Source organism: Zalophus californianus, chromosome 1 (assembly GCF_009762305.2).
Source record: "Zalophus californianus isolate mZalCal1 chromosome 1, mZalCal1.pri.v2, whole genome shotgun sequence".
In the NCBI taxonomy this organism is placed as follows: domain Eukaryota; kingdom Metazoa; phylum Chordata; class Mammalia; order Carnivora; family Otariidae; genus Zalophus; species Zalophus californianus.
Genome location: NC_045595.1, coordinates 52,794,205 through 52,806,576, shown reverse-complemented (window position 1 = coordinate 52,806,576; position 12,372 = coordinate 52,794,205). Strand labels below are relative to the sequence as shown.

Sequence of the window (12,372 nt, the reverse complement as noted above, 5' to 3'; positions counted from 1 at the left end):
TAAGGAAATACGTGCACCAGTGAAGCAACCTTTTCAGCACAAAAGAAATTTAATACCCAGACCACATGAAAAGTGATCGCTATGGGAATAGCACAGCTGTTAAAATCCAAGGCCGTTTGTATTAAATCGTCTAGCATGTTTATGTAAAGCAGGACTTTCAGAATGACCATCAAGAGGAATTAACTTCACTAACAAAAAAGTGATACCTATATTTAGTTTAATGCTTACAATAAGTGTGAAAGAAAAATGCAAAGTGATTCTCTTTCAAAGAACAGAGGGGACCTCAGTTAGCTGGTATGCTTGTGATTCTTTCATAAACAGTATCTCAAGGGCTAATTTAATTAGAACGAGAAGAAAGAATGAGTGTTTGCATTTCACTTACAGAACCCAATTATCTTTATTTCATTGAGACGCCTGATCTACATAAAGCCACAGAAAAACTGGCACCTGTGCCAAATGATTTCAGTATGAAAATTAATACTGCCAAGTTATTTTGAGACCAATTAGCTGAGCCATTCAAAAAAAAAAGTGCTCACTAAAAAGCATATAATCCTAAAACTTGCATTTCTGAAGACAGAAGTAGACACCCTTGAGGCCTTGACTTGAACAGATATGATACCTCAGAGAGACAACAAAAAGAATGAGCTCGTGGGTAACTACTGATAAACGGTAAGCTTTAAATCTCAACGCTGACACTTGGGATGCATAATGATAAAACAGCTTAGTTTACTTTTTGAAGAAAAAAAATTACTCTAAATGTTTCAGCACATAAATTAACCAAATTTATCAGCATTCTCAAATCTTGAGTTAAGTTTTTAGACTGGTTAGGACTGTGCTTCTCATAGGATATGACCAAGTAAAGTCTTAAAAAAAATAAGCTTCCCCAGAATTCAATCCCTTCCATACTGCCAGATGTAGGCTCCACGGCAAAGTCCTGAATTAGAAGTGAGAGGCCAGAGTTTGGGATTAATAACCCCAACACTATTTTGCATAACACTTGAACATGAAAATCTTACCAAGAAGCTTTAGTTTTAAAAGCCCAGGTTAAATCACTGGTCATCAATGGCTTAGAGGCATACAAAAGAAAAAATAGCTATAAACACACAGTATACAAGCACAAATAACTCAGACTATCTCTAGGTCTATTAAAAAATGAGATGTCATCACTGTAGTTTTGAGATACATCAGCCGTTTCCCATTACAATGGAAGACATACCAGCTCTATTTTTAGAGCCTCTGGAAAGATCAAAGCTGAAGGGGTTCTTTTATGGCTCCCTAGCCAGGCCCCTAATCTCTGTTTACTTTTTTGTCATTATGTAGATCTCCAAGACAAACCACGAGGACTGCCTGGTATCCCCCTCCTCTAAGGAACACTTAAAAATTGCTCTATAATGGTCTATGTGAGCAAGGTTCCTCTGAGGAGGAACAAAACCTAGTGAAGTTCACATTCAAATTATTGTGATGCAAGTATTGATACAGAACTACAATATCTAATTCAGTCTCTCTTTGTACACTATAAATAAAACTTTTTCAGGCTGGTTTCCCTGTGAGAATGAATACACATAAATGACAAATCCCTTCCAATTTTTTAGACCCTATTCCTCCCCCTCAAAAAAGTCCTCAGTTGGGTTCAGTGCCTCTCACTGGCAAGGGTAATAGGTTCATTTTAAAAAACAATTCCCTCAAATGCAGAATGACTTACTTTGGAAGAACAAGCTGTACATTTGTCAAACGCCAGACTGACAGGAAGGACATTATCAAACCGCGACAGAAATCCCCGGATCTAAAAACAAAACAAAACAATTGACATCAAGCTCAGAATGCCCACACCTGTGAAATGTATTTGTAGTTTCTGACAAGAAGTGGGAAATAATATGGTGGTCTTCACACGGATTACTAGCAAAAATGAAGTGCAGCATGGATATTTTTCCTTGTACTAAAATCAGTTTGAGGAAGAACTGTATCATGTCTTTTATTCAGTTAGGAACCTACAACCTTTTCATGTATTTGAGACCTAAAAAAATCCAAAATACAAAAAGAAATCACTACACTGTAAAGTATCGTTGTAATAAATGTCTTAAAAAATATAACCAGTCAACTAGTTTATGATGACCCAACTGTCATATACAAGTTATAGTGAATATGGGTAAGTGTGTGTATGTAGGATAGGGTATTGGGTGGGGTATCACAGGTGGGAAGGTGTGGGGACTATGCCAGGCAGAGACGGTTCTAAATATATATCTAGTTATTTGGTTAACTTGGAATAGATAGGGATAAAATGCAAAACATCACCAAATTTATGGGGAAACAGCACCACCTCGAGCATAAACTTCTAAACTACAACTGACTGCCATTTTCAGGGTATCGGCTATAACCAGGTTTCAAAAACTTTAAGTAATTTACCGACAACATTATACCTCTCTAGAACTATACTTATGCCAAACGGGAAGTTTTAAACTATTGGGTAGATCATTAACATTTTGAAAATTATGAAATTTTGAAAAAAATTACCAAATTATGAAAAATATGAATGGTAAACTCCGTGAAGTCTCCATAGGACTTGGCATTTATAGTAAATCAGACAACATGAATGAATCCTCTCATGAGTTAATATGATCTTCCCAACTGTCCCCATTTTATGTTGATAAAACTCAGACTCAGAAAGGTGATGCAACTTGGCCCAGGAAAACAAAGTGACAGAGCTAAGATTCAAAAGTAGGCATCTTGACTACTTGGTCTAACCCCCTCCTCCTACCTTACTCCCACTTCCTCCTTTCTCTCAGGATATCACAGGTTTGTCTTCAATATTAGGTCTCCACACAAATTAACAGTCTCACCTGAAAAGAGCAAAAGAACCCAGCCACACATCTTGTTGCCTTTAGCTACCCTACTAACACTTCTCCCAAAATAAAAACAAACAAAACCTGGGGCGCCTGGGTGGCTCAGTTGGTTAAGCGACTGCCTTCGTTCGGCTCAGGTCACGATCCTGGAGTCCCTGGATCAAGTCCTGCATCGGGCTCCCTGCTCAGCAAGGAGCCTGCTTCTCCCTCTAACCCTCCCCCCTCTTACGTACTCTCTCTCTCTCTCTCATTCTCGCTCTCTCAAATAAATAAATCTTCAAAAAAAAAAAAAAACCTGACAAATTCTTTAAAGAAAAAGGCTTCCTTCTGCATTGGGATAACTTCATCCTCATGCCCACAGTGCACCTAACAGTCTGTTTGTTCTTACTGGAAAATTGAACCTGGACAGACACGGCTATGGCTATCTTTTAAATACCCCTTTCAATGTAATCCAAGATTAAAAGAACGTTTGGTAGAAATGATAAATTAGGGCGCCTGGGTGGCTCAGTTGGTTAAGCAACTGCCTTCTGCTCAGGTCATGATCCTGGAGTTCTGGGATCGAGCCCCGCATCGGGCTCCCTGCTCAGCGGGGAGTCTGCTTCTCCCTCTGACCCTCCCCCATCTCATGTGCTTTCTCTCTCTCATTCTGTCTCTCAAATAAAATAAATAAAATCTTTTAAAAAAACAGAAATGATAAATTAGATAGCAGGTATTAGTTAGATGGCCTCATTGGGAACCTCTGAAAATGTGACAATCTTTTAGTTCCCTAAATCTCAGGAGTGTGGTGACCATTTCATTATACAGTACTGGAGGCACAATCAGGGTTTAAGTTTGCTATTCAGGACACCAAATCAGGAGACATCAAACTTCTAGGAAAGATTTTAACAGGTCATAAATAAGAATGCTGAGATCCTCGTAAGATCAAGAAGTTAGAGGCTTAAAAGAATTCTCAAAGTGAGCCTTCTCACACCTGTTACTGTTACATTACATTTATATATAATATATGCATATATTATATATGTGTATATTATACATTTATATTTTTATATAAAACTCCCCCCAAAATGAGACCATATTTTGTACATTTTCCATTAAAATGTTCATTGATATAGCCTATGTTAATGCCTCCATATAGGCTTCACAAAAAGGTTTTCATTCTTTTTTCTCCTACAGCTGATGTCAAGCCTTATGTTATATAAAGAAATATTGGTAATTTTCTCTGCTAAACTGTCTCATGATTACAGATGGGAGGTAAAGCTGAAGGCAAGGGCGACAGAAGACCAAGTTAGGAGCAGGAAGGAAGGCAGGAAAGAAAAAAATAAAAACAAAAACACAGGTGGTGAGCAACAGAAGAAAAAGGAACCAAAATGAATGGACTGGCCATGCATGGGCCGCACACTATTGTTTAGCACCCCCAGACAGCTCTTTACTAGGAAACTATGATTCATTTTCCCAGGAAATGAAGTAAAATAACATCTGTGTGTGAGGCCTTTCAAATTCACCAAGTTGGTATCAGAAGGCCCAGAGCGCAAAGTAGTTTTAGGTAATTTTAAAAAGGAAAGCCTTCTCAAACCCAATGCATCAGACTCCTAACGGGTATCTACACAGGTGAGCTCTCTCCTTTCCATATAATGCCACACTCTGACACTGATGAACTTTTCTAATACACAGCTCCTCAGTGTGTCACTTTTTTTATCAACTTTCTAGAGCTGAAACAAACACGGCAGTGAATTCCTTATGCTGGCATTCAAGATCTCCCCCATTAACCTGGAACCATTCTGCCTTTCTGATTATGTCTTAAATGACTCAGAACCCTTCCTTTTGGAAACAGCTACATAGCCAAATCTCCACCTTCCTTAAAAGCCACTCAATGCAAACACACCCTTCATAAATCCTTAATCTACCTACCATCAAGCTTAGAGATAATTGTCTCCAATACATGAAATCCTTCTTTTTGATATTTATCATTAAATACCTTGTGGAATAGTTATTTAAAAAAACCCAACAGGGGCGCCTGGGTGGCTCCGTTGGTTAAGTGACTGCCTTCGGTTCAGGTCAGGATCCTGGAGTTCCAGGATGGAGTCCCCATCGCATCGGGCTCCCTGCTCAGCAGGGAGTCTGCTTCTCCCTCTGACCCTTTCCCCTCTTATGTGCTCTCTCTCTCTCTCATTCTCTCTCTCAAATAAATAAATAAAATCTTTAAAAAAATAAAAAATAAATAAAAATAAAAAACCCCAACAGGTTAGAATATAATTCATATACCATAAAATTCATCTTCTTAAAGTATACGATTCAGAGGCTTTTAGTATATTCATGGAATAATACAATTATCACCAATATCTAATTTCAAAACATTTCATCACCCCAAAAAGAAACCCAGAACCCATAAACAATTAGTCCCCATTCTTCACTTTCCCCAGGCCCTGGGGACCACTGATTTACTTTCTATTTCTACTGATTGGTCTATTTTGCATATTTTTATAAATGGAATCATACAAGACTGGCTTCTTTTACTTGCATGTTTTCACCCATATTATATCCTCTATTTGTACTTCATTCCTTTTTGTTGTACTTATATGGGATATATCACGATTTGTTTATCCATTCATCAGTTGGACATTTGTTTTGGGTATTTACAAAATTGGGTATTACAATAACTCCCACTATTTTAGGAATTAATGAGTCACATGGTAACTGTTTAGCATTCTGAGGAAGTGCCAAACTGTTTTCCAAAGTGACTGTACCATATTACATTCCTGCCTACAAGGCTAACACTTGTTATTGTCTTTCTGATTACAGCCATCCTAATGAGTCTGAAGTGGTATCTCACTGTGGTTTGATTTGCATTTCTCTAATGACTAAGAGAAATGTTAAACATTTCTCCATGTGCTTCTTGACCATTTGTCCATTTTCTTTGGAGAAATGACTATGCAAATTCTTAGACAAATTTTAAATTTTTTTATTGTTGAATTTTAAGAGTTTTTAAAAAATATTGTGGATACAAGTTTCTTTTCAGGTAAGATTTGCAAATGTTTTCTCTCATTCTGTGGGTCGTCTTTGCACTTGATGTTGTCCTTTGAAGCACAAGACTTTTTATTTTCGTGAAATCCTATTTATTTTTTGTTTGGTTGCTTTATCTTATGGTGTCATATGTAAGAGACCACTGTCTAACCCAAGGTCATGAGGATTATGTTTTCTTCTAGTTTTATCATTTTAGCTGTTACATTTATGTCTATGATGCATTTTGAGTTCACTTTTGTATATGGTGTGAGATAAGCATCCAAATTCATTCCTTTGCATGTAGAAATCCAGGTGTCCCAACACTTCGTTGAAAAGACTATTCTTCCCCAATTGAATGGTCATCAAATGACCATAAATATAAGAATTCATTTCTGGGCTCTCATTTCCATTCTGTTGATCTATAGATCTATCCCTATGACAGTACAACACTGTTGAGTATAGTAGCTTTGTAGTAAGTTTTGAAACTGGCAAAGCGTGAGTCTTCCAACTTTGTTCTTCTTTTTCAAGAAAGATTTTGGCTATTCTGGGTCCTTTGCCTTTCCATATGAATTTTAGAATCAGTTTGTGTGCTATACCTAACAAAAACATTTATTTCTCTTGCTTTTAAAGGGCAACACACAGGTTGAAACATTTGCATTTGTCCATAGCACAATGATATGCTTATAAGAGAGACTACATATTATTATGAAATGAATGAATGAGAAAAACACAAACATCCCAAAGCCTACCAAGTTATTCATATCTGAACTATACAGAGAAAACAAGTCCCAAATAAACCACAAAAAAACTCCAACTTAGCACCATTCACATTTTCCAGGCAATTTGAAGCCCTTCCCTATCAACAAGGCTTTAAAACCCCAGTATTAAAAAATGCACTGAACTTCCACAATATGCTCTGCATTCCCTCAATCTTAAAAGAAATGTGTAAAATTTAAAGAGCAGAGGTTGCTACTTAAAATTTTAGCACCTTCCTTAGACACGCATAGAAATCACAGAGCAATCTAAAATCCAGGTACCCTATGCAAAATCCTAATAAATACATTCACACTTATTTAAGAGGCCAGTCCCAAGTTCACAATTCAAGAAGTTTTAAGAATTTGTCCTTAGCTTGGGTGGGGAAAAATTCACCATCAGCTTCCTACTTAGAAGTGTGCGAAGTATGTGAAGCAATATGCTCAGTGTTTTTCTAAACTTGCCTGAGTAGAAAGAAGAATCTCTTGGAACTTGATTCAAAAGGGCTGGGGTAAGGCCTGAGAATCTGTATCTTTAACAAGAGCCCCAGGTGATTCTCATCAGACAAGCATGTGAAACAGGAGCTTTCAGTTACCAACCTTATTTACACCTTCCTGTGGTTTGCTCTATACCACTCAACATCACCTGTTAGAGGTCAGAAAACAGATGAAAGCTTTTAGCAAAGCTCTCATTCTTTCCACATTTTCTAAAATAGCACCCCCACACCTACCTAATTTTGCCCACATCTAAAATAACATTCAAATGAAAAGGCTTTATGAAATATTAAAGTCATTTCTCCATCCACACAGGAACTAACAAGTAAGGCCTCTTGACACTGCTCAAGGTAAATTCTCTAACTTTTGGGACTGCGCACAGTTTACTAAAAAGTCTTATTCTATTACTAGTATTTGCTGTCAACCTTTCCATACAGGAGAGTAGGCATTAAACAGCTATTTTAAAAATTTAACTCTACCTATAAATATATAAAAATAAGCACATGACAGAAAACAAAAGAGCAACAACAAAAAATAACCCATGCTCCAACAGGATACTTAGTCCTATTTTCTTATTTTTAAAAAATACTTAAATATTTAACTTCCTTTTAAATGGCCTCCTCTGAATACTGAGGGGGGGAAAACTGCCGATTTTACAAACACACATGCCTCTCTACCTAGCTTTGGGGCTAGTAAGAGATATTCCTTAGAGGGGCCAAACCTTGCCTCCTTCCCTACACATTTTATTTTTTAAATTTACATTAAGTTTTTTCCCTCTTAATACAGAAAAAAATAAGAAAGAAATTTAAATGACCCATATGGAAGTGGATCTGTGGTTGCCTGGGGTTGAGGGTGGGGATATTACCTGGGAAAATGCAGAAAGGAAAGTTTGGGGTTGATTGAGAATATTCTACATTTCACTTGGGGTGGTGGTTATATATGTGTATGCACTTGTCAAAACTCATTAAAATGCACACTTAAATGAGCATATATAAATTAGACCTCAAAAGAGGTAATTAAAAGACTTTATAATCCTAACATTTTCAAAGTAGAGAAACGCACAAAATGCAAAGTGTAAGTCCCCAACCCCCTCGTCCTCAAAATAACCTCCAGCATCAGTTTCCTGTGTTGCCTTCTAAGAAAAAAATTTTCACGCACAAACCAGCTCTACAATGTATCTTTGCTACCCTCTTGAATATTTAAGAGCCCACCTGGGAATGACAGGACCTAGAAGAAATACAATTAGCTGTGGTTTCTTGGCTCCCTTAGCTCTCACGGCCCCCAGGCCCCGTCAAGGACGAAAGCAGCCTGAGCTGAAATCCCTGTTGTCAAATACTAGTGAGGCACTGGTGGTATTTGCCCTTGGCTTAACAGGGCCTTGTAACGACAAGCTCCCCTCACCCAGAGAAGTAAAACAGACAAACGGGCAGGAGATACGCAAAAGCCTCAGAGCAGGGCCTTTAAACTCTCTTTGGCCTCCCTCCTGGCTGTCCCAGCAGGACAGTGGGCGGTCTCAGCCCCACGTCATTAGGCACACCTGTGCCGTGCCTAATTAGCTCCATAGGCTCACAGGCAGGAGCACCTGCTTGGGCTGGAGGTATGGGCTGGGGACAAGGTGTCAAGGGTCCTTTTGGAAACAGAACTTGGGTTGGTGGAAGCACAAAACTCAAAGGCACGTTCAAAGAGCAGGATTTGGTCTGTGTTAACCTGACGAGTAATGTACTTTGTCCCATAGGATGTCACCAAAAAGCCATTTTTTTTTAATTGATTGAAGCTGTGGTTCTCAAATGCCTAACGTCCCTGGAGGCTGTCACTCAGTGGATCTGGAAGAGGGCCGGGAAATTTGACTCTGAAATGGCACAGCCAGATGTGGGAACCCCTGGATTAGGCTGTCTTCCATTTAAAGGCTAGCCGACTGCAAGTCTATACCCAGACCCGCTCAGATCTCCTTCAGTCCATTCTCCAGGCAGCAAACCTTACCAAGTTATGTCCAGCTCATGACTTTCCACTGGCTTTCGCTGCCTCTGGGGTGAAGATCCAAGCCTTTCAAATGGCCTGTCGGATCCTGGCTGCCTCCCCTCCACCCCACCCACCGTGCTTTCCCAGCCCTGTGTTATAGGCACACCTGCAGCCCCACAGGTCCTCAAACTCACCAGCACCCTTCTCATGCATCTTCTCCACCTCTTTACCTCCCCTACAGTGCCTACCCCTCTCCTTTTTTCCCTTTTGCATAAACAGCTGCTCCCTCCTCTCCTTGCAAGCTGTGCGGGAAGGCATGTCCTGGAGTAATGTGGAAAATAGGAAGGGAGGGAGGAGAGCACTATTAAGTGCCATCCCCATGCCCTGTGCTCTTGGGTGTTTTCGCACATTTATCTCAATTTACTCTCACAAGCATCCTGTGACCTTCTCAGGGAAATGTGGCTTGCCCAAGGTTCCACAACCACCCAGTGGCAAAGCCAGGAATCTGAGTTCTGTTCCTTCAGGCTCCAAAGCCTGGGGAAGAGAGCTGCAGAGCACGGGGGAGATAAAAAGAAAGGGTGAAAGAAAAAGAAGGCCACGGGAATTAAACAAAAAGCCCTGCAAAAAACACAAAAACTCAACACCTAGATGGCGGCTATCAGGGTGTGGGTGAATGAAATTATCTTCAGTCAATTATGCCTAGTTGGCTACAAAATAAATAGATCAGGAATAGAAAGGGGCCGCTTCCATTCTGGGCTGCCACTGGCAGAGTGTACACGAAAGCAGAGTAAAACCAGCCCGAGCTCTAAGCCCACCTTGCCTCGCTGGGAAGCGGAGGGCCAATGCCCCCAAGCAGCCATGCTGAGCAGGCACAGTGCGGCCACAGCTGAGCCTGCTGCGTTGACTTCACACCAGTTTCCAACAGACCTGGCAACATTTCTAGAGCTCGGAGTTTGCGTAAATAAAAACGAACTCCACACTCCAAGAGATTACTCTCTTGGACGTTGAAAAGAGTCTTAATCGAAATCAATGCCAAAATGAGGAGTGGAGCAGTTGCCACACCCCAGGCACAGCACAGTCCTCTTTGTTTCAGACAACGGCGTCAGTGACTACCAATGATCCACCTCTCGTTATCGAACTGGAGTCACCAAGGGGCAGAAGACCTGAGCTGGAAATGAGCCAGCATCGTTCTTAGAAAAATCCTGCAGAATGGAGCTGGCTGATCTTTTCAATCCTTCCCAATGCACTCATTGCTTCCAGAGTTTTATGAAGATTCTTTGTAACTCCCTTTTTTGGAGAGCACAGAAGCTCCATTTTAATTAAAAGTGAAAGAGAAAATAAAACCAAAATTTACTAGTATCTCTTATGTGCCCAGAACTGTGCTAGTGCTTAGTAAATGTGATATAATCTGTATGTTAATTCTAGGAGTTTATTATATAATTATCCCCATTTTACTTGTATAAAACATGAAATTCAGAAAGGATTGGTAACCTGCCCAAGGCCACACAGTAACAAGTGACAAGAACTGCCTCAAATCTTTTGTAAAAGAAGCTAAAGAATGAATGGATGAAAATGTACTTAAGAAACAAACCTAGGATTCTAATCAGATCTATATAACACAAAGCCTACAGGCTGCCTCCCACACAGGACCTTTCAAACAGGACGGCCTCCTTAGGTGAGCAAAACTCGTGGGGCACAAGTAACATCCTTGAACTGATAAACTTATGCCCAAGTCTTCTGGACAAGACATGCTCTCTAAGACACATGTGAACTCTGGCACTATGTGTAACTCATCCCCTCTGTCATGCACCAAGGAAGACCTATCACCCTCTCTTCTTCTAGGGCTCCAACACAGAAAGCACCGACATTGTCAGATCTTGTACCCAGATCCCTCCTTCTACTCAGGGGCCTCCCTCTGTAATGAGGTTCCACCACATCCAAATGGCTTGGGGGTATGGAAATAAATACTGGGTGCCCTTGTGCCAGTTACTTAACTTCTCTGAACATCATGGTGCTTGGCACAATGTTTGGGAATCATCTGCTGAAGGGATGGTTGAATGGAAGGGGGTCTCGGAGGATGGACAGGTCACAAACTATAACATCTGATATGGAGAAACAGCAGACATTTAGACTATGTTTTTCCTGCCATTCCCATTATCATCAATCGGAAGGGTATAGAACCAGAGGGCGAAGGAGACTCCCTTTCTTGGGCTACATCTCAGGAAATGGGCTTTTATTGCTTATCTTCTTAATCTCTTTCCTTAGCAGTCAGTCCATCCACATCCCTAGAGGCACACTGTGATAAGCATTTCTGAGCAAAGTAAAGAGAGCTTGTTAAAAGCTAAAGGCCTGAGGATTTGTGGGGGCACAGCCTGTGCAGACAGGCCAGATAGCTAGCAACCCAAGGCATGGCTAGGGACCCGCGCTCTATCTCGGACTTGTCTCAGAGATTTCCCAGGCCAGGTCTCTCCCAGGGTCCTGCCCTAGTTCTGCCTTTGTTCTGCTTTTCTGAAAGTAATTAAAAGAAAGAATTCAAGAGCCCAGGAGAACCATGGGGTTGGCAAGTCCAAACCCCTAGGAAGGGCATACGCATTCAGGGTCTTTATTCGTTAGTACTTGAGAGCCAAGAGTACATTCACCCGAAGACAAAAAATGTGAACTGCCTGGTCCACAAGTGGGATAAAAGCTGACCGCTATATTAATGACCGTGGTGTTTGGAGGACTGTTGTACTGCCCCCTTGGTTTTCATTTTCTGAGGGAGGTCCAGTCAAACGATCAGCAGCTCCCACAGGCTGCCAATTTCCGTCACATCAGGATCTCTCAGGAACCTGCAAAACCAACTTCCTGGAGATACCAGGAGTGGCCTGTACATTTTCTAACTCTTGAGCAGTGCCTCGCACCAAAGAACCAGAAAAACAGTCTGACCTCATGGAACTCAGCCACCACCCTAGGAGCCAGGAAAAGACAACTTTCTTTCTTTTTTTCTTTTTTTTTTTTGGTAAGATCCCACTGGATGGAAAGCACGAAGGAACAATACTATGCTAAGATCTGCAATGAAAAAGTTCTCTCTACAAAAGAAGCCAAACTCCAAAGAGTTTACTATACTATATGATTTCATTTACAGAAAGTTCAAAATTAGACAAAAGTCTCCTACAGTGTTGAGGGTCAAGGGATGCTTGCTTCTATGTAGGAAGGATGCAATAATAAATGGAAGAAGCATGAAGGGGGCTTTGGGGATGCTTGATAACATTTTATTTTGGTCTGTGTGCTGGGTACATGAGTGGTGTTTATTGGGATGCCTGAGTGGCTCAGTCAGTTAAGCGTCC

The 12,372-nt window shown here is 40.5% G+C and overlaps 1 protein-coding gene across 8 annotated transcripts in view; it reads right to left on the bottom strand.

The window, feature by feature from the left end:
* Positions 1–12,372, bottom strand: part of ATG7 (autophagy related 7) — a 232,123-nt gene that overhangs the window by 150,160 nt on the left and 69,591 nt on the right. For all 8 annotated transcript variants that reach the window (XM_027587382.2, XM_027587383.2, XM_027587378.1 and 5 more), the window contains one exon: positions 1,703–1,783. In XM_027587382.2, coding sequence (XP_027443183.1) covers positions 1,703–1,783 — 81 coding nt within the window. The remainder of the gene's footprint in view (positions 1–1,702; positions 1,784–12,372) is intronic.